This window comes from Pipistrellus kuhlii, unplaced genomic scaffold (assembly GCF_014108245.1).
Source record: "Pipistrellus kuhlii isolate mPipKuh1 unplaced genomic scaffold, mPipKuh1.p scaffold_m20_p_6, whole genome shotgun sequence".
Lineage (NCBI taxonomy): Eukaryota > Metazoa > Chordata > Mammalia > Chiroptera > Vespertilionidae > Pipistrellus > Pipistrellus kuhlii.
The window spans coordinates 70,088,317-70,111,041 of record NW_023425562.1 but is presented as its reverse complement, the minus strand read 5'-3'; the positions used below and the strand labels follow the sequence as shown (position 1 = coordinate 70,111,041).

General features: G+C 43.5%; 1 protein-coding gene across 4 annotated transcripts in view; it reads right to left on the bottom strand.

Annotated features, from left to right (window-relative positions):
* SLC24A3 (solute carrier family 24 member 3) overlaps positions 1 to 22,725 on the bottom strand; it is a 466,656-nt gene that overhangs the window by 147,872 nt on the left and 296,059 nt on the right. For 3 of the 4 annotated variants that reach the window (XM_045574623.1, XM_036417549.2, XM_045574625.1), the window contains one exon: positions 8,466 to 8,584. The exons of the other annotated variant lie outside the window; for it this stretch is intronic. In XM_045574623.1, the coding sequence (XP_045430579.1) occupies positions 8,466 to 8,584 (119 nt within the window). The remainder of the gene's footprint in view (positions 1 to 8,465; positions 8,585 to 22,725) is intronic. 4 annotated transcript variants of the gene reach the window in all.

Genomic DNA, 22,725 nt, shown 5'->3' with positions numbered 1-22,725 from the left:
AGTTGGTATCTCTTTAGCAGATGGCTTATTTATAAGTAGCAAGTACATGGGTTCTTTCCTTTATGACTCTGCACTGAACAAAAAGCTTGGGTTTTTTATTCTCTTTTTTAGAGGATGCTCAGATCTATTTGGAAATGTATGAATGCTGTTGATTGCTGAGGCTGTGGCTAACTCAAATTCAGATTTCCAAAGCTGCCAAAAATTAGAACATCAGACACCTTTACCAAATAGCAACAAAGCGATCTGCTTAATCCAAGAGCAGCTTTCAGCCCAACTGAACAGGACACTTCTAGGACCTTCCTGCTAACTCTCATGACTTTTTCTCTATTGCAGCCCCATCTTCCCTTCAAATTGGGGGATAACTTTGTCATCACAGGCTGGGTGCTTACTTTTTTAACATCCCTCTAGTATTTTCATTGGACTTTCTACACCTCTTTTCACTTGCCCGGTATGCTGCAAACCACAGCATTCAGAGAGTGGAGATACACATTCAGAATTCACTCAAATTTCAGTCCCACCTTTCTGCCTCTGCAGCCCCTTGTTACTCTGGGTGAGGGAAAGTAAGGGCATACTGGAACTTCTATTTGAGGACCTCCTGCGACATGCAAGATATTCCCTTAGAGTCTGTACGTGGTGTCTTACTTAGATCTAACAACTGCGTGAAATAGACACTATCAGCAAGCACTGTTCTGTAGATGAGGACACTGAGGCTCATCAAAGTTATGCAACGTGGCCAAGGACATACAGCCAGGAGGTGAACTCTAAGCCCAAGTTCATTTCTACTCCCACACATTCCATTTTCTCCTCTTTCTCTATAAACTTCACTAAAAGCACTTTTAGAACAGGCTGTCAGAAAGAAATATAATATGAGCTACATGTGCAATTTAAATTTTTCTACTTTTGAAGCAAATACCCCCCCCCCCCCAAAAAAAAAAACAGTAAAGAGAAACAGGTGAGATGAAATTTAATTTGTCCCATTTAGCTGAATATATCCACATATTGCCATTTCAACAGGTATCCAATTTAAAAATATCAGTGTGATATCTGACACTCTTCTGTTTCATCCTGAGTGCTGTGAGCTGGTGTGTGTTCCGCATTCACAGCCCATTCCAGCCTGGACTCACTGTCTCCCACCTGCTCCAGGGGCAGAGGCTGGCACCCACTGTGCTGGACAGAGCACGGGAAATGCTCAATTTTCAGTCTCCTGGTTATTTCTTCTTGAGCCACACTGTTGTGGTTGGATCCATTTCTCCTACTCTGCATTCATCCCCTTAGATTCACTTTCTGACTTTTCCAAATTACTTTCCTCCTTTTTCCCACACTCTGCCTGCTGGCCTGCGCTGCCTGCCTTCTGCTGTTCTCAGATGATCCACCTGGCCTGCACTCGCTCTTTATAACATCACCCAAAGCTGCATAGGCTGGTCTGGCTCTCTGAATGCCTCCTCTCTCCTGTAGCAAATATTTAATATTACCATGGTGTACACTACTGGCCACACTCTAAGGTAGCTTGCGTGTTCAATGCACATACTCCTGCCCCCAGCCTAGGTGTCAGCTTCAGTCTCATAACCCCTTTTAAAAGGCTTGGGATCACCATGCCAGTCAGCTGATGTGACTGGCATCCCTGCAAGTAAATGGTTTTATCAGCATTCATTGTATGTTCCCCCCCCACACACACGCACCAGTCATCCTGTTATTAAGCATTTACTGAGTACCCACAATATCAAAGACACATTCCAAGGGGCTGAAGGAGAAGTAAGGATTATTCTCATTGAGACTCCAGCCTCTTGAAGTTTACACAGCTGTGTTCTACCCACTGATGGGCAAGATTTCACATTTTCTGAGCTGAGTGCATCCCTCTTACCATGAAAGGTGCCTTGCTTTCTTGCAACGCAGTGAGTCACCCTACAGATACTGGAATCTACATAGCATCTCCCTATGGCTTTTAAGTGCTCTCTCAGTACCAGCCACTACCTCCACTCTTCACTGGTGCTTACACATGCATGCAGATGCATGCACACAAGTGCACACACAGGTACACAGGCTACCTGCTGCAAATTGCTTGTGATTTGGCAGAATCTAGCCATTAAAAGAAAGGGAGGAAAGAAGAAAGGGAAAGAGAGAGGGTAGGGGAGTGAGGCAAGGCTAGGCAAGCCAGTCTGGAGTCTTTGCAAGCTTTGAGAATTGCACCCTTTGGCATCTGCCCAACACACTGCATATGAAAAATCCTTGCTAGTTGTAGATCTATGAACCTTGGTAATATGTACCCCCTTCTTTCTTCTGATGAGGCAAATGACACATGTGCATACTGTCACCTAATCCTGCCCATTCTTGCTCATAGGAAATTATGTTCTATATATATAGTTGGGGCAGTAGAATTATAGGCTAGGGAGAATGGATGCAGTGAAAAAAATCCAAGCAGGGAATTGCAAGAGGAGGCAGGAAGAATAAAACAGGGTCATTTGAAATGCTTAACATCAAATTCAAAAGGGAATGGAATCAGCTGAGATCAGATGCCGTTTTATAATGAAATCATCTTCGGCCTCTTCACTAGAGCTCAGAGACACAGCTAGAAAACGTGAAGGAATGATAATGGAAAGAAATGTCACAACTGGGGGAAAGTAGGAATCCATCCTCTAGCTTCCTAAGCATCTAAGCAGAGTGGCCACAATGAGGAGAAGATATATCTTAAAGACCTGAGCAATTTGGTGTCCAATTTTTTATTGACGCCTATGTTAGTAGATTGCCTCTCCTCACACCGAGAGGCAGGTGTGGACAGTTTATAAATGAGATTGGGCTCTTCTTGGTGCAATAACTTAAAAGGAGAGGCATTTATCTTGGGAGATTCTTCTCTGTTGGTGGATAACAATTAGATCTTAGCCTTGTGAGACAGAGGAGAGAAGCCAGCCCTGCTATGTCTGGACACCTGACCTAAAAGCTGTGAGAAAATAAATGGATATTGTTTAAAGCGTTTACGTTTGTGGTAATTTATTACACAGCAAGAGGAAACTTGCACGGGGTCTATTTGTTACTGCAACCACCCCACCTTGTACATTTCCCTACTTACTTTAGAGTTAGACATCATGAAGCATCTCCTTGTTAAATTTTTTTAAATGAGTGATAAAGAAAACTTCTAATTAATGACAGATTTTGTAAGGTCATTATTTATAGTGTGAGTGTGTGTATGAAAATGAAGAACTGACATTGGAGGCAAAGAATTCTAATTTGTGATGAATGTGCTCCTTATAAGCAAAGGGGCGATTCTAAATAAGCAACACCAGGGGAAGACGAGCATCACCTCATCAGAAAACATACCAGCCAATCAGAGTTGAGAAGGGCTGAATGTCAGCCTGGTTTGTAAACCAACCCCTTTCATGCTAGGGCCACATTCTTTCATGTACTGAGCTGCACGGTGACTGAGAAAACCATGTAAAGTCAGAGGAGAAAAATGCACTCAGAAGAAGAATTTTAATATAACTAAAACTGGCTGGGCATTTCTGGCGATCAGGGGTGGGGATGTCAAAAATAATCTTAGACTGAACCACAGTTCCCAATACCTGGTTACCTGGCTGCACTCTGCCGTGATAGCTGCAACGTTGTCCTGATTTCTGTGCCCAAAGGAGACTTGTCTAATTAGCGAGAGGAGGAAGCTACACCAGGGCCGAGGGTTATTAGAAATCATGAATCTCCTCTCGCCCTGGCTCTGGGACACCATCAAAGGAAATGCTGCCTCAGCTCCTGCATCCGAGCTCAGCTCAGGGCAAGGCTGGGAGGGAGAGAGTTGTTTTTGGCCTGGTCATCCACCAGCTGCTGCTGAGCAGGCATGTCTCTTCCTGGGAAGAAGGCAAGGGGGGTATGCCAGCAGCCCTGTCCACGGAGTCACCTGGTACATCCCGGTTCATTTCATTTTATCTCATTACTTTCTGAACAGTTTTACTGAGGTATAATTTACATGCCATAAAGTTTATCCATTGTAACTGCACAGTTTGGTGGTTTTTAGAAGCTTTATATGATTGTACAGCCACCACCACACTCCAGTTTTGAAGCTAAATATCACATGATCTCATTATATTTGTGGAATATAATGAATAACATAAACTGTTGAACAAAAATAGAACCAGAGTCATAGAAGCATAGAATAGACTGTCCAATCTATGAGGGAAGGTGGGGGGTGAAGGGGTAAGAGATCAACCAAAGGACATATATGCATGCATGTGAGTATAACCAATGGACACAGATGGGAGTGGGGGGTGAGGGCATGTGCTGGGGTTGGAGGTGGCTGAAGAGAGGTCAATGGGAAAAAAAGGAGAGTTATGTAATACTTTAAACAATAAAAAACTTTAATAAAAAATAATAAAATAAAATATAAAAGTTATAACCAAATTATCCTTTATGATTCCCTAAGACCTTATTAATGTGTATGTATTCAATAAATAAATACTTGACAAATAAAGATTAAATAAATAAAATATATATACTTTTTATTGATTTCACAGAGGAAGGGATAGGGATAGAAACATCAATGATCAGAGAGAATCATTGGACACCCCACACTGGAGATTGAGCCCATAACCCTGGCATGTGCCCTGACCAAGAATTGAACCGTGACTCCCTAGTTCATAGGTCAACACTCAACCATTGAGCCACACCAGCCAGATCACCATAGTCCACTTTTAGAACTCATCCATCAGAAAGTTTCCCCCTGTCTATTTGTAGCTCATCTTATTTCTACCCCATCTGTAGGCAACCAATGATCAATTTTCTGTCCCTTTCGTCTACTTTTTCTAGAAATTTCATTTAACTGGAATCAGACAGCATCTGGTCCTTTGTACCAGGCTTCTTTCACTCAGTATAATGCCTGCTGCTTTGCCACCACTCCCATCCCCTGGTGTATGCACCAGGCCACCTGCTCCTCCTGGAGGATGTCTTGCAATTTTTCTACAATGTCTATGAGGCCATCCATGATATATCAGACACTGTTTGGCCCTGAGGTGGACATTAGAGACTAGTAGAGAGAGATGTTAATTAAACTTACAAATAAATGTATAATATACACTGTGATAATACCTATCACAGGAAAGAGTGCTTTGAGCTCACATAGGTAGTGGATATGATCTGACCTGGGTCAGAGGAAGCTTCAGAGAGGCAGTGACCTCTCAGCTGAGATCTTAGGGATCTGCCTCAGTTATCCTTCCAAAGAAAGAGAATGGTGTCTGAAGCAATGGAAGGTCACATTGTTGGAGCACACTGAGGGGTGCAGTGGGTGGGTAGTTAGGATAGAATCTGGGGGTGTCAGCCTTAGCCTCATCCCTTGGAGGACTGTGACTGGAGCATGAATGCACCTGAGTGTTGTCCCACCTGGAGGCAAGGTGGCTGCAGTGGTCCAGGAAGAGCCTATGGGCTCGTGGGCAGAAGAGATGGAAAGTCGATATTGCTGAATGCGCTTGCTTCTCGCAGTGTAATGGGAGCACGTGTTTTCAGGGGATCATGTTAATAGCACAATGCAGATGTTGATTCACTAGATTTGGGGTGGGGCCAGAGATTCTGCATTGTATCCCATGCCCAGGTGACGCCCATACTGGCAGTCCATGGACCATACCTGGAGTAGCCAGGACCTAGAAGACCTGGTGGTGAATTCAGCAAGGCAGGTGATACCAGATCGATCCCAGGCCTGCAGGAAGGGCAGCTCTGATTTCAGAGAAAGGAGATGCAGCAGCAGAGAGACTAGGCTTGGGAGGCGAGGCCGGGCCTTACTCTGTGGGCAGATGGGAGTGCTGTCTGACTCTGCCACAGAGAATCAGAGAACAGCCAAGTTGGAAAGACCTTAAAAATCACTAGCCTACAATCCCTGAGCAGGAAGGCAGTGGTTTTCAAACTATGCTCTCCAGGTTTCACTGTTCCTGCAGCAGCCTTGTCAGGGTGGGTGCGGGAGTGGGATAGGGCACGAGAAGTGATGGGGTGGCGAGAGCAGGGCTTGGGTCCTTTCAGCCAACATTGTGAAGCTGTTCTGTTTTATACATGGATGAGATATGGTTTATAATCTATTGCTAAAAAAATTAGAAAAGATTGGAGGGGAAATGAAAGGGTCTGGTATCATGTGGTCATCAAGGGAATGTGGCCTGGTTTCTGGTGGTTACAGAAAAGTCTTTCCTCAGCTCTAATAAGTTTGGCTCCAGGTTTCTGCACAAGCTCAGGGGTGCAGGGAGGGTGTGGATAAAGATTCCTCGCCAGCCACAAAATGCTCCTCCCAGCCACGTCTAGGGGGAGGCAAGGGGAGGGAAGTCCCAGGCCAGCTACTGGATTCATGAGTTTTAAGGACTGATGTTTACTTCCAAGGAAATGAAAGCATCCTCCTAATCAATTAAACTCTATCAGTAAAAGTGAGAATACATCTCAAACAGCTGTCTCCTCCAGGAACCTGAAAAGGAACATGCCTGCCCACTGGCAATTGCATTTTGCCCCATCACTGAAGAAAACTTGCGAGATACCCTCCAATGGGAGCAGATGGCCTTGTAAATACACCAGGTGATAGGGGTGGGGAGAAGAGGCAAAGCACAGGGCCCCGACTACTGCCCCTCAACCCTGTCTCAGAGGGACCTGCTAATAACAGCACTCCCTTTCAGGGCCAGGGAGTGTGGCTGACCTAGATGTCTGATTCCTTTCAATTCCACATGGGAGCAAGAATCAGAAGAAATAAGCCCTTTTATCTGGTCTTAATTAAACACGATCTGCATAGAGGGAGCAGCTCGGTACAAGTACAGCAGCCAGCCAGCTGACTCCCAAGTATCATGATGCCAGGAGGAGGATGTCTGATGGCAGGAACTGAGCAGTCAGACCTGCCTATCTTCCATATGAAACCAAGATGGCCTTTCTTCCAGAGTTGCCTTTGTTCACCCTGTTGTTTTAACTATTCACTAGCTTTAACCTGTTCAGGAATTTTATGCAATTACTAGAGGCCCAATGCACAAAATTTATGCACTGGAAGCGGGGAGGGGGAGTCCCTCAGACTGGCCTGTGCCCCCTCCCAGATAGGGAGCCCTTGGGGGATGTCCAACTGATGGCTTAGGCCCACAGTCAGACATCCTTAGCACTCTGGCAGAGGCGGGAGAGGCTCCCACCACTGTCACTGCGCTCGCCAGCTGTGAGCCCAGCTCAGGGCTTCTGGCTGAGTGGCACTCCTCCTGTGGGAGCACACTGACCACCAGGGGGCAACTCTTGTGTTGAGCATCTGCCCCTGGTGATCAGTGCTCATCACAGCGACAGGTCATTCCACTGTTCAGTCTATTTGCATATTAGCCTTTTATTATATAGGATGTACTGTCTTCCCACCTGCATTGTAAGCATCTTGAGTAAAGATCCACTTCTGATAGTTCATATATATCCTTCTTTGAGTCAGTAAGTATTAAAGCATAACAAATGAGCTGCATTGTTTCAAACCCCATGTGATCTCTCTTCTACTAGGTCTTATTTTGTTTTTATTATGAATGTAGCCACACAGCCTTCTTTTCCCTTAATCCTTGGATCTAGGGGAACATCCATACCTCCTTCCCCTGTGTCCTTCTATTCTCTGCTCATTCCCCTTATTGTCTCAAAAGGAAGCCAATCTGAGGTCTGAGTGTAAATTACTAGTAGGCATGCATTACATGTGGGAAGTTTGCTTCATTCAAAATCGCCTGCACATGTGTCTGTCCCCTTTCTTTCTGTCCCAAGTGGGTAATCAGATTCAATCTGGCATGTGGGCCACCTAAACTAATGGTGGGGAGAGAGAAGGTAACTACACTTGAACTTTGAGCTTGCACATGGAAATACAGAAAACTTCCTCAGAGTTTTGCATCAGTGCATATCATCAGATGCATGCCTAATTCCTAACTTTGCTAGGATATGCCCCAAACAGAAGGAATAGCTGATATGACCTTGTCAATTTTGGTCTGGTGCTCTTGCGGGGACAGACTTCCCCTTATACAACTATGCATAGACACTAAAATTATATATGCTTATTTTGTTTTTGTTTCTTTCATTCAAGCTCCCTGTAAATGTTATTGCTGCATCACACCTGGATGTCTGGCATCTCAGAGTGGAGGCAGAGAATGAGAAACATCCCCCTTCCGGGCTACTGTGATCTCACCTCTCCTCAAGAAGTTAAGGTGTCCTCTTACCTGGCTGTGTTTCTCTAAGGCCAAAGGCAAGCCAGCCTCTCAGGACCCTTTAATAAAGGGCTTCTGCAATATTGCTATTAACCCTTGAGAATGCTTTCAAAGTCAGTAATTTGTCTTTTCTGCCAACTTCAAATGTGGCAAATGAGGTCCTGGGAGGGTGATTTTGATTTGGGGCAGTAGACACCCTCTGAGGGTAAAATATGTGAATCAAGAGTATGGCCAGCCCAGGTAATGATATTTGTGGTCAAAACAATGTGTGAATGTAACATGAGGCCTTGAATTTCCTAGTGGGGAAATTCACACACTCTTCACCTGACAATGAAGAGTGCAGAAGATGTCTGGGAAGACAGCAATATTGCTAGAATGAAAGTGTGGCCTCCCAGGATACTGTTGGAAAAGGGCACAGCTCTCCTCAATGAGTACATCTTGAACTGTATGTGAAAATAAACCTCATTATTTACAGCCAGAGACTGTTCCTGAGGCAGAACTGTACTCTGATGCACAGGGTTTTGCTGTCCTCCTCACATACACTACCTTCAGATAATGGACCCCAAAAGCCTAGCTTTTCAATTATCAATTCAACCTCCATTTACCAGTTGTTGGCTACCCACAAAGCATGGCACCTGGTTCTTCCTTGAACACAAGATGCAGCACTTCCTCTCAGAGCCAGTGCTGACTCCCATCTGGCCCAGGTGGGTGGACAATCCCTCCCCAGTGCTCCTGCAGGCCGGCCTATCACACAGCCTTCTGTGTCTGCCTCCCGTTTACTCCCCTTGGCATCCTCAGCACCAGCACTCCTTGGCACTTTATTGGACCTAATTGGACTTGCTGAAGGAATGCTCCATGTCCCGAGTCCGTCAGAGGCTCACATTTGTAGCCCAGCATCATTGGCATCCCAAGAGTTTTTCTATGATACACCATTTCAAATCAGAGCTTGCTTTCTCTGCTTCTGTGATTTTGAGTTTTTTTTAAATTGTATTTGACTTCTACTTTCATACCATTGTGATCAAAGAAGATGCTTGATATAATTTCAATCTTCTTGAATTTATTAAGGGTTACTTATCCTATATCCTAGCATGGTGTCAATCTTATAGAATGCTCCATGTGTATTTGAAAATCTATACTCTACTGCTTAGGGATAAAATGGTCTACAAATCAATGAAGTCCATCTGGTCCAGTGTATCATTTAACGTCACTCTTGCCTTATTTGTCTGAAAGATCTATACATTTATGTCAATGAATATTAAAATCCCCAACTATGACTATATTCTGCTGATCTATCCTTTAATCTATACCAAGATTTTCTTAATATATTTAGGTGTTCCTATGTTTGATGCATATATGTTTACAAAAGTTACATTCTCTTGTTGGGTTGATTCATTATGCAATGTACACCGTTGTCACTTATTTATAGTTTTTGTTTTAAATTCTATTTTTCTGGTTTAAGTATTGCTACCCCAGTGTGTGTGTTTTTTTTTAAATTTCCACGAAATATTTGTTTCCTTTTATTTTCAATCTATATGACTTGGCTCTCATGTAGACATCATATATAAGAGTCATGTTTTCTTATCCATTCAGCTACCCTATGTCTTTTGATTGGAGCACTTAATCCATTTACATCTAAGGTTATTATTGATAGGTACTTTTAATTGCTATTTTATTCTTTATACCTATGTTCCTCTCTTGATTTCTTTCTTTCTTTCTTTTTTTTCCTTTTTTTCTTTCTTCTTCATTGGGCAGGCCCTTTAACATTTCTTCCAATACTGGCTTGGTGGTAATGAAGTTCTTTAGCTATTTTTGTCTAGGAAGTTCTTTATTTTGCCTTCAACTTTAAATGATAGCCTTCCTGGATAGAATAGTCTTGGTTGTAGGTCCTTGCTTTTTATCACTTTAAATATTTATGCTAATCCCTTCTGGGATGAATATTTTTGTTGAGAAATCAGCTGACATGGCAACTCCCTTGTAGGTAACTAATTGTCTTTCTCCTGCTCGTTTTAAGATTTTTTTCTTTAACCTTTGACATTTTCATTATGATGTGTTTTGGTGTGGGTTCATCTTATTTAAGACTCTTTGTACTTTCTGAACTTCTGTGACCTTTTTCTTCATCAGTTTAGGGAAGTTTTCAGCCATTATTTCTTCAAATAAGTTCTCAAAGTCTTGCTCACTCCCTTTTACTTCTGGTACCTGTATATGTGGATGCTGTTACGCTTGATGTTGTCCCAGAAGTACTTTAGACTTTCCTCATTAAAAACACTCTTTTCATTTTGTTGCTCTACTTGGGTGGTTACTGTTGTTTTGTCCTTTTAATAGCTGATTCGATCCTCTGTGTTATCTAGCCTGCTGTGGATTCCTCTGCTTTATCTAACCTGCCATTGGTTCCTTCTAGTGTATTCTTCACTTCAGATATGGTGTGAGTGGTTTGTTTTTTTTAATCGTTTTTGTCCTTTTTAATGCTTACTTTCTCCTTGTTTAAGTTCTCACTGAAATCATCCACTCTTCCCCTAAGTCCTTGAGCATCCTTATAACCATTGTTTTAAGCTCTGCATCTGGTATCTTGATTGCTTCCATTTCATTTAGTGTGTGTGTGTGTGTGTGTGTGTGTGTGTGTGTGTTTTGGGGAGGGTTCTCTTATCCTTTCATTTAGGGCATATTTATTTGTTTCCCTATTTTATCTGCTTTTCTGTGTTTGACTCTGTATTTTAGATAGATCTGCTATGACTTCCAAGTTCGTTATGAGGGCTTTTTGATCTAGGTGCCTATGGATTTCAGTGGCAGAAACTTCTAGATCACCTGAGTGAGGTGCTTCAGAAATGTTTGTATGAGTTATGTATCCTCTTCTGTTGTAGTTGAGTCTTAAATGCTGTTGGCCCGTTCATGGCTGGAGTTAACCTGCAGGCTGGCTGACTATAAGAACAGACCTTGTTCCACGTGTATGAATCACTGTTCAGGGGATGCACCCTGAGATGGAATTATTCCTGGCAGGTTCTGGTGCCTGCTCAGAGTCCCCATTTGGCTGTGTCACTTGTGTGGCTAGTTGGGTCATGTTCTAATGAGGTTTGAAGCCCACCACTGATTGTGTTGGGTCTAAGCCCACTTGGACGAGGTTCTGGTGCAGGCCAGTGTCAGATGTTGTGTGTAAATGGCCTTGAGCTATCTGTCTGGGCTACCACACTGTTCATTGACTGTGGCTGTATCTACAGGGCCTGGGTGTACATGGGAGGGGCCAAGCTATGCACAAGGGTCAGCTTCCTGCAGCTCTGTATTGGGGGCAGATTAATAAAAGGTCCAAGGATCTCTGAAGTTGGCATCTACCTGTTGGCTATTTCCCTACTCCTTGAGGTTGCCTGGACTTCCTCCAGAACCTTTTGAAGAAAGACTGTACAGTGGGCCCAAGCTGGATGCACCCCACCGCCCCTTCTATAAGGCACAAACTTGGTTGGGTGGGGTGACCAGATGGGGAAGACAAGACTAGTGGATCCCCCACTTGGAGGCAGTGTGGTCAGGCACTCCATGGGGAGAAGGTGGTCCCTACTCAGTCTCTGCTAGAGTCTCCAACTCTGACTCCCCCAGGAGGAGTGCACTGCTGGTTTAGATTAGGTGTAGTCAGTTGTCCCCACTCCAGGAACAAGCTCAGCAGGGCAGGGCCACTGGGACTTGTGAAAACAGAACAAGACAGTCCTCCATTGGGGTGGCACCAGCCACGCCCTCTGGAGGGGAGTGTGTTCTATGCCTCCCCTTAGCAGCATAGCCATACCTGTTCAAACCCCCAACTGAAGCCTTTTAGGGAGATTCTGAAGGTCCCAGCTCTGAGTGGACTTTCCTTTCTCCTATGGATCTAAGCTCAGCAGGGCAAGGCCATGGGGATTTGGGAAGACAGAACAAACAGTCTCCTATTGGGGCAGGGGGGTGCTGGCTGAGCCTTTAGGTGTGTGTGTATGAAAGGGGGGGAGGAAGATGGGTGGTGGAGGAGGGTGGGAGACACTAGCCATTGTTACAAAGCCTTGCAGTTATATGTCTGTCTGAGTGTCTGCCTACAGTTTCTTCAGCAAAAGAGCCCAACAAAGATCCCTGTTAGGTGCAGCCAACAGTCCTTTCTGTTGGAGTCAAGCTTGGCATGGTAGTATTGTCAGTATTTGGAGGACTGAGTTAGTGCACTCCACAGGCTTACACTATAAGTATAGAAATGTCTGACCCTGGGGAGATGGTCTTTGCGGGCAGTGTGGCATAGTGACTCAGGATCAGGACCTCAGTAGCTGCCTCTCCAGATCACTCTTCAGGGCCAGGCTACCCAGGTCTTCTCTTTATGACTCCACATCCCCTGAGTCGCCTTCCCTCTACTGGAGCCCTGGGTGAGTGCCTGACAGCAAGCTCCTGTATGTTGGCCTTTTAGGAGAGCACCTGGGATCCTAGCAGACTCCCTGCTCTTCCTGGTGGACTGAGTCCCAGCTGATTTTCACTGCCAGATGCTATGTAGGCTCCACTTCCTGGCCCTGGGACTCTGGTTGGGGGTCCCATTATGGGGTTAAGACCCTACACTCCCCAGGGGTGACTTTTGCAGCTGAGATATTTCTCTGGCTTATCAGCTGCCACACATGAGTGCCGGCTCCAGCCCTCTCTGCATCTCCTCCCTTCTTACCAGGCTCTATGTAGCTTCTGTAAGTCCCTGGATACAATAGTCCTGTTCAGCTGTCCCTCGGTTAGTCATTCAGGGTGATTGCTCTATAATTTAGCTGTAAATCCAATTTGGAACCAGGAGGTGAGTGTGGTTTCTACCTACTCTACAGTCATCTTAAAACTCTCTCTGAGTGTTGCCTCTTAACACTGCCTCCCTGCATTTCTCCCCTCTGACTTCACTTTCTGGTCTGGCTTCAGGTCGACCCAACTAATTAATTTGATAATGCTTTGCCAGGTGGGAATCCCTCGATTTTCATATGGAATCGCCACTGGTTAGGATCCCTGCCAGACTGCAACTCTTAGAAGGTAGAAGTGGAGGCTTTTTCCTCATCCTGATCACTATTCCCCTTCTAGACAGACCTGGTAACCTGCATGCAGTAGGAGCATCAAAATGCACAATAAAGAGTTGATTACAGCTGATGACTTGCAAATGAGGAGAATATGGGAGAAGAGGGCCTGGGATAGATCAGCCACATACAGTTCCCATTTCATAGGTGTGCTTGCTAAAGGTCCCAACTGGTTAACATGTCCCCCAAACTCCCCTTTATTTAAATAGTGCTAAAATAGCTTAGATCTTTGGTGATATTTTTATATTTTAATGGGGACATTCTGAAAATAATGACTTAGTTCCCTAGAAATGACTTTTCTAAGGAATGAGACTACACATCCTAAGACTAATATTGAGATAGGAGGAGTCTGTGATTTCCGGTGTATGGGGTGGAGGGATGTCCCACATCCTTGGATTACACCTCCAAATCTTCATCCTTCACGATTTATCTTAACCCAGGGAGAGCAGAAAGTAAACAATTATACTGTGAATGGCATTTTAACTTGATTGTAGAAAGTAGGGGCAGAGAAAGTAAGAGGGTTGGGTGGGGGTGCACTCTGGGATGGAGGATGGAGGAGGATTAGGGCAGCTCCTATATCTTCTAATGATCTCTCCTCAGTGACTGCCATCATCATAGTTATTACAATTATTAAGCCTTTGATAAAAAGCTATTCTTTTTTGTCTGAAATTCTATCATGGCTTTAACCTAAAAGGTACATTTTGCTGGAAGGCTGGAAAAAAATTTGTTCACTATAAAGGAAGAATAGAGTAAAACACTGTTTTAAAATCACATTTGAGGGTCATGTATGAGGGTTTCTTAAAGCAGTTGGTTCCAAGTATTCAGCATCTCATGTTCTTACCACAAATAGTTTTGCAAGATTATCCCACAAGAATCAGAAATAGGGAATGGGAGGATATTAGCACTAAACTATCTGTAATTTTAAAATTACTTTAAAATTTACATATTTCAAATACATTTAAAGTGCCATTGTCATTCAGATAGATTCTCTTTTTATTAACACTTGACATTGGTGATTGTTAACAGATGAGCTAGGACTACCCTATAAAAGGAAGGAAGACCAGAGGTGTGTTTTTTTCCTTCCTCTCAGCCTCCTCTAGCATTCTGAAAATAATTCTGGAAATAAAGCAAATGAAACGAAAACCCAGCCATCTCTGAACACTAATGTAGAAGCAGATTGTCAGGAAATCCGCTTCACCAGTCTTCATGCAATATTAACCACCCACACGTAACACATGCGATGCTTATTCCTCACTTTGGCGCTGGCTTCGTCTCATGCATGACGTGGAGGAGTTGGTGTTGCAGGCTTCTGAGAACGTTCTGGTTTCAGATTTGTGTAAAGGAACAGTTTTTGCATTTTCAAGGCAGATTAAAGAATTAATTTGCATTTCAATTAGTGCTCAGCAGAGACCTTTGTATAGAGAGCTTCAGGGTGCCTCTGGGTTATCCAGTTGTGCCAGAGCAGTACCCTCCTCAGGATCATCTACCACCATCTCAGATCTCTGCTTCCTGGCAGGTTTAGGTTCTGGAGTCTGAGAGATCATGGTTCCAATTCTAGCTCCATGCTGAACATGTGCCCTGAGTGACCTTAGACAGCCATCCATGCTCTCTGAGCCCTCGTTTCTTCATCTGTAAAACGGAGCAGATTAAAGCAAACATGCACATGGTGCTTATTGTGTCTGTACTGTTATGAGTGGAATGACAGGCAGGCGGGCTCCAGGGTCTGAGCTAACTATCTGTTCATGCCACAAGGCTAAGAGCCATGCTCCTGGCAACTTGAACTCGCAGAGGAAAAGTGCTAATGGCAGATCCAGAGAGCTCTCAGACCTTAGTGTAAAGAGCCCCTGCATCCAGCTGATACCAAGCCTGGGCTTCCCCTCCAGGCTGCTGCCCAGCCAGAGCTGAGCAGGGCAGGTGATGCTGGAGTTGCCATTACCCGGAGACTCAGGGATTTCAATTTTAGGTTTCCTTTCTTATTGGAATGGCCACGTTATAACTGAGCAGCTTAACACCTAAAAATATATTTTTTGACAATGATTTTAAGAGTGGAAGGGAGAGGGAGGGAGAAAGAGACAAACATCAATGTGAAAGTAAAACATTGATCGGCTGCCTCATGCTCCTCGTACTGGGGATGCAGCCTGCCACCTGGGCATTAATACCTTTTTACACACATTGCATACACCTACGTAATCAGTAACCAGATCAAAAAACAACAGAGCACAACCAGCACCTCAGAAGCCCCTTTGTGTGGCCTCAGAGTCACTAAAGCTTGAGGTTGACCATTATCTTGTCTTCTGTTTCTGTTCTTTATTATAAGTGGAATCACATAGTCCTCACTCTTTTGTATTTGGTTCAACACTGTATTTGTGAGATTCAACCACACTGTTGCACATAGTTGTAGGTCATTAGAGATCATTACCATTGGTGTGTTAATACTCTGTTGTTTCACACTGGCATGATTTATTTATCTTTTTCACTATTGACGGACATTCAGGTAGTTCCAACGTTTGACTATTACCAACAGTGCTTCCACAGACGTTCTACTACGTGTGGTACACACATAATCTCCGCTGTGTGCATTTCTGTTGCTACACAGGATTGCTGATTGGAACACAGAGCAACCCCATGTTGCTGTTCAGCTTCAGCAATTACTACCAAATAGTTTTACAAAGTGATTACTTCAGTTTATATCAATTTATGCCTCCTCCCCCAAGAAGCAGATGAGAGTTCCAGTATTTCTGCATTCTTGTTGATACTTGGGATTGCCAGTCTTAATTTAGCCATGTAGACGGATGTGGAGTGATACCATGTTATAGTTTTTATCTGTATTTCCCTGATGACCAAATTGAGCAACTTTTCATATGTTTATTGGCCATGTGAATTTCCTCATCTATAACATGCTTGTTTAAATACTTAACATTTTTTCTCCTGTGGGGTTGTATGCCTTTTTCTTATAGACTTGTAATAGATATACATTTATTTACACACACACACACACACACACACACTCATAATTTGAAAATATTCCACTTATCTTGGACTGTTCCACTAGGTAAAGAATTATAAAAGAGAAATAAAAGGATGGGAAGGGACTTAGATGGGGAGGGATGGGCAAGGCTGGAACTGGATTCTCTGTGTAGGACCGAACCCTTGAGCCTGGAGGAGGACATGAACATATAGAAGATTAAAAGGAGAAGTGACAGGTCAGGAGGTCTTTGGGACAGATAGTTGAAGAATTTGGTATTTTTTGTTTGTTTGTGGCTAATAGAATTCATGCTATTAAAGCAGGAAAATAGCAAAACCGGTCAGTCTATAAAATGTTCTCTACAACCCAGGTCCATAAGTTTGGTACCTATATTTTTTTCTATGTGACTTATTGTTTTGGTTCTTATGTCTAAGTCTTTGATCCATTTTTTAAAATCCATTTTGAATTAATTTTGTACATGGTGATAAACTGCAATACAGTTTCATTCATTTGCATGTGGCTTTCCAGTTTCCCAGCACCATTTATTGAAGCAGATGACATGATGCTATATATAGAAAACCCTAAAAACTCTACCTAAAAAACTACTGGAAACAATAAAAAAAATACAGTCAAGTTGCAGGATACAAAATCAATGTACAAAAATCCATTGCCTCCCTGTATAACAACAACAAAACTTTAGAAAAAGAAATGGAGAAAACAATTCCTTCTGCAATCACAACCAAAAGAATAAAATACCTAGGAATAAACTTAACAAAGAATGTGAAAGACCCATATACCGAAAATTACAAAACATTATTAAAAGAGATTGAAAAAGACAAAATGAAATGGAAAAATATTTTGTGTTAATGATTAGGAAGAATCAACATAGTTAAAATGCCCATTTTACCTAAAGCAATATACAGATTTAATGCAATCCCCATCAAAATCCCAATGCCATTTTTTATAGAACTAGAACAAGAAATCATCAGATTTGTATGGAACCACAAAAGACCCAGAATAGCCAAAGCAATCCTGAAAAAATAAAGAACAAGGCTGGACGTATCAATGCTACCTGACTTCAAAATATACTACAGAGGCATGATATTGGCAGAGAAACATATACACAGATCAATGGAACAGAATAGAGGGTCCAGCTATAAAACCACACCTATATCGACAGATAATTTTTGACAAAAGAGCCAGAAATGCACATTGGAGTAAATAAAGATAGTCTCGTGAAAATTCTTGAGGCACATCAATGTGCCTGCCACAGGACATTGGTTGAAGATCACTGTTCTAGGTACATATCTTCTTATCTTAAAGGGAAGACTCACTCAGGAAGACCACAGAGTAGATGCACAACCACAGTGGTGGCCTGGTGGAGGTGGGATTCTTGCACAGACCTGCTGAGGCTGAAGCTCACATTTCTGATTCTCTGCAGATCTGTCTCAAACTGATGGAAAGACGTGGCCTACAATTACAGACCCTGATGTAGTAAAATTGATGGTACCTACATCTCTGCTGCAAACACAGGAATTCCCACCATGCATGGCAGTTATGTGCCATAACTGTGTCCTACAAACAGTGAATCAGTGAATACTCTGCCACCCTCCTAGAAGAAACATGGGATTTGGTTCCTAGAAGCCTTGAGCAACAACAAATGATCTATACATAACCTTATTTTATGTATAGACCCCTTACTTAACACTGTTGATTCATTAACACTGAGCTCCGAGCCAACAGCACTATTACTCAGGCCTAAATGAAGCTTATCTAACACATGAATTTTCTCTGCAAGGCACATCACAGCATTCATAGGCTTAGGAACACTAGACAGTACATTAGCATTATGCCTGGAGGCAATTTTAAAGTGAGAAATCATCAACAGAAAGCACAAAAATGCACAAATGTAGACTGTGAAAGGACGCTTGCTGACAGTCTGAGGCAGGAAGGCAGAGCACTGCCCTGTTGGACCATGGAGTCACTGTGTGCATTTGTGAGCAGGAATATTGATTTCTGGGTTATAAATACTTTTTTTTAGCAAGTAGGCAAATTTGCAAATATAAAATCTGAGAACGAAAAGGATCAAGTACATATTATTTGTTGACTGATCTAGACTAAAGAATTTTATAGGGGTGTCGAACTCAATCAGAGAAGGGGCCAAAATCTAAAATCCAGCCTAAATCGCGGGCCAAATGATTTACTGAACAGTCATAAACTGTCATTGTGATGGAAACGCAGCGTAGTGCAGTGATGACAGCGCTGTGCAGGCCACATTGCAAGGCCTGGCGGGACGGATTTGGCCCTCGGGCCTTGTGTTTGACACATGTGATCTAGTTAGTCAGGGGGAATTACCAGGGGAGGGTCAAGGCTGCCAGTTGCCAGCTCAACTATTTGCCCAATTTTAGGGTTCATTCTTGAGGTTGCCATGCCTCCAACACATCTAAAGAAGCCCAGGGCCACCAATAGCAGAGGGCTGGAGCAAGCACATGGTAAAGTCTCTTACTGACTAACCCCTATGCTGGCCTGTGGTCTGCATATTGGTGACCAAATATCAATGTTCCCAACAGAACTCTGACATTTCCACAGGCCAAGGGATCCTGAGCAATGTCTCTAACAGGACATAGACCAAAGCTGAACCCCAAACCCAAAACAATCACCAGCCTGCCTATGGGGTGATTACTGCTGCCTCCTTTCCAATGACAACCATAGCAGCGCTGACATCCTATGTCTTCCTGGACAGACACGATGGAGATATCCAATCATCAAATTGTACCCATCTTTTGTCAGCATACAATCCAGGCCTATTCCCTCTTCTACCACCCCTCTTTAGAGTCATGCTGCCCAAGCAAACCTCCTCCTTCCAGAGTTACTTGCATGTTCCACTGGGCATATTCTCCCTTGCTGCAGCAGGCTAAAGAATTGATCTTTGTTCTATAGGTGATGGCAGGTATGGAGAAGTGGACTGCAGATCCTTTTAGTCTTGTTCAGCCCTTTGCACTGCATCTATGCTCAGGCACCCCAAATAAACATGCAACCTTGATCCCAAACTCTTTTACTTTGTTATGCAAACAGAGCTTAAACAAAAACCTCAGCTTTGTTCTCCCAAGCAAATCACCTCATGAGAACCTAGAAATTTGGAAGTACCCTTGGCTTAGGAATCATGGAACCTACATGTGTGAACTGTTTTGAACAACAGAATGTGGCAGATGTGTTGCTATGTCAGCGGTGAGCCTAGGGCAGCTTCCTACTGATCTCTGGGAACTCTGTCCAGCTGCCAGGTAAAAAAACCAGGGTTAGCTTAATGGAGGATGACAGAGCATGTGGCTTTCATTGTCCCAGCTGATAGTCATCTGCCCAAAGCCAAACTGTCTAGCTGCTGACAGCTAACCACAGACACATGAGAAAGCCCAGCAAAGACCAGAAGAACAACCCAGTTGAGCCCAGCCCAAACCACCAACCAATAGAACCAGGAGCTAAATAAATGGCTATTGGTTTAAGCTACAAAAATACAGGGTCATTTGTTATATAGCAAAAGCTAACTGATACAATACTGTCCCTTTGATAGCTAATCTGAAATTAATTATGAGACCTGCAGTTGGTTAGTTATTTTACCCAAAGTATGATACTTTGCAAATGCCTGTAAAGTACTCTGTAAAAAAGAGAGTTCTGAGGTCAGTTTTGAAAACCCTGCTGTTATACTTCCCATAGGGAGATTCATGGTTCATATTAGCATAATTAAAGTTTGTGAGAAACCCGGAATTTAGACAATAACTTAGCATTTCTTAAACACTTAATTAAAGAATCTTTATTTTCCACAAAACGCCTGTGATGATCTTTCTTTCTGCAGCACCTCATAAAACAGTCAGGGAAATGATACTCTAGAATCTAGATCAATAAATGAGCCATTGCTGGAGGCAAAGACTAACAGTAGTTAGCATAATAAATGCAAGAAGTTCATCAGAAGGCTGATGGACATCTTTAGCAGGGCTGAAGATCTGCATATTATTACCTGCTACCAAACAGCTGAGGGCATTTCCCCTAACCTGATAATCTCTTCCTGTCTACCAAACTTTACCTTTGATATGCCTATTTGCATTCCTAAAGGGCCAATGTGTTTTCCAGTAAATAAAAAGCCGTGGGTCCAGAGATTCAGAGAGCCCATATCACTAGAAGGTGCAGCCTCCACCTGGCTCTCCCAAATGCCTTCCAAATTTATATTTCTTGTCTTATCTGTATTCATTTATGCGCAGCCCTTCTTCAGATTCCTGAACCCTTGCTGTGAAAAGACTGTGGCAAGCCATGGTTTCCAATCTGTAGCAAACAGACTCCTGAAAGCTTGCCTTATTGTATGAGGTATCTATGCATAGATGGTGGATGAATGGTCAAAACACTCCTTGAATGTAAAAAATAGTCTCCACACTCTGAAATAGATTGGGGGTCCCTGATCTTGGTTTCAGGCTGTCTGGCTGCCTCTTGGAATGGTATCTGTTGAGGTCATGAGATGGCCACAGGTAGAAGTGACACACATGTCCCCTGTAAAGGGCTAAAATAAGACAAGTGCTGCCTCCAGAAGGTGGATAAGTTGCTTGGCAGTAATTGTCAAAATTCTACATTTACAGGAAACTGGCACTTTGTAAATACCAACTCGTGCTATTTGTGTAACTGTTTCTCATCAATATATGTGGGAATTCTGTAATTATCATGAGTGCTATTCAGAGGATTCTGGAATCTCAGAAAAATGAGGGTAGCAGACAGAGCTTGAGGAGCCTGCAAACACCCACTGGCTCTTGCAAACACCAGTGTGGATGCTCAGACAAGAGCAAAGGGCAAGGGCATGGCCTAGGCCTGAGCCATGACCAAGGTCTACCCCAGTGTCCCCTCTCCTTGGGGTGGCAAATGAAGGAGTAATGTGGACAGACTTAGTCACTCAGGGATTTAGATATAAAGCCTGTTCACCTTGGTATTGGACCTGAGGCTTTGCTGACAGTGTCCTGAGAGCAGCCATGGCTACAGTCCCATGAGTATGGCTCCATGCTGCCCTTGGTTCTCTGGCAGCTTATGGGAATTGGAAAGTAGCTTCTAGAGCTGGGTTGAGAATAAAATTGAGAAAACTGATCAAACAACATGCCCCTAGACCCTTCCAAAGTTGGCATTCAAGTTACTGTATGGGAACGGGGCCTCCCTCCCTGTGCTCCCACTCTGGAGGCCATGGCCCTGGGTCCGACCCCAGCTCTGTCACTCATGAGCTGTGTGTCCAGGACAAGTTGCTGAATTTCTCCATGCTTCAGTTTTCTCCTCTGTGAAATGGGGAAAATAATACCTACATCATAAGGGATAAGTCATTTAACTGTCAGAGCTTTAATCATCCACATTCACTTAGAAGTCTGCTTGCACCTTTCATTTTAGTGGACAAGTTGCTTGGCAGTAATTGCCAAAATTCTATATTTACAGGAAACTGGCACTTTGTAAATACCAAGTCGTGCAATTTGTGGACCTGTTTCTCATCAATATATGTGGGAATTCTGCAATTATCATGAGTGCTATTCAGAGGCTTCTGAAATCTCAGTAATGTTTCCCAGTTCGAGTCTTATAAGATGTCAGACTTCTAGGCAGAGAGAACTATGCTTATCTGTCCATTCCTGTCTTGGTTCTGCATTTCTCATTCACACTGGTCTCAAGAAACTCTTCTTGATTTGCTTGAGGCATTTATGCATGCTTAGCTCTAAATATGCCATCAGCAACTTGCTCCCTTAGATTAGGTACTTCTCCAGGAGTAGGTTATTCATTTATATGAGGAGGATTTCAGAGGTGGGGGGATTTAAGGAGAGTTACAGCAGACCCCCAGCCATTAGCCATTCTCCTCCTTTGTCTTCATGACTTGGGAGCAAGACAGATGTGCAGCTATATTTGTACATTACATAGTCCCTTGGGTCATGTTTCCCGTTCTCCCACTTTCCTGTATAAGAATCTTAGCAGGAGAGAAGAAATTCCCAACGACTTGGTTGATTGCATTCTTGAACTTCAGGGAAACCCTTTGATGCACTTGGACCACGTATGTGTCCATTTGCGGCTGAAAATGAAATGAGAGCATCTGTGGCCTGTTAACTGGGTGGTGAGCTTAAGGCAGGGGAGCCACAAACCTCGGGCGATCTCTCTGCTCAGCTCCCATCCCGATGCCTGTGAACTGGTGCAAAGGCAGCACGCGGAGCAGCTGGGTCGCTGCACACAGGCTTCCTCTAACCTTGCCCTTAGCCACTAACATTATTGTTTTGTGGGCAGAGGCTTTTTTTCCCCTCTCATCCTTACATGGAGCAGCTGCAGGCCTGTGTTTCACATGATCATGTGACCTGATCTGGTCCTAGGGCCAAGGACACTTGCTTATTCACCAGTGACAGGAAGAAACAGAGCCTTCCCAGTGCCTGGCTATCCCAGTGCCTGTGAGTTTTAAGTGTGCAATATCACAACTTCTGTGTGTGTCCAGGAACTCCTGGAAGGGACTGTGTCCTGGGGAACTGGACAATGTCATGGATGCCCAGGGATGGAAGCTTGAAGCCACCTAGAAGCCCTTTCCTATTTTATGTAC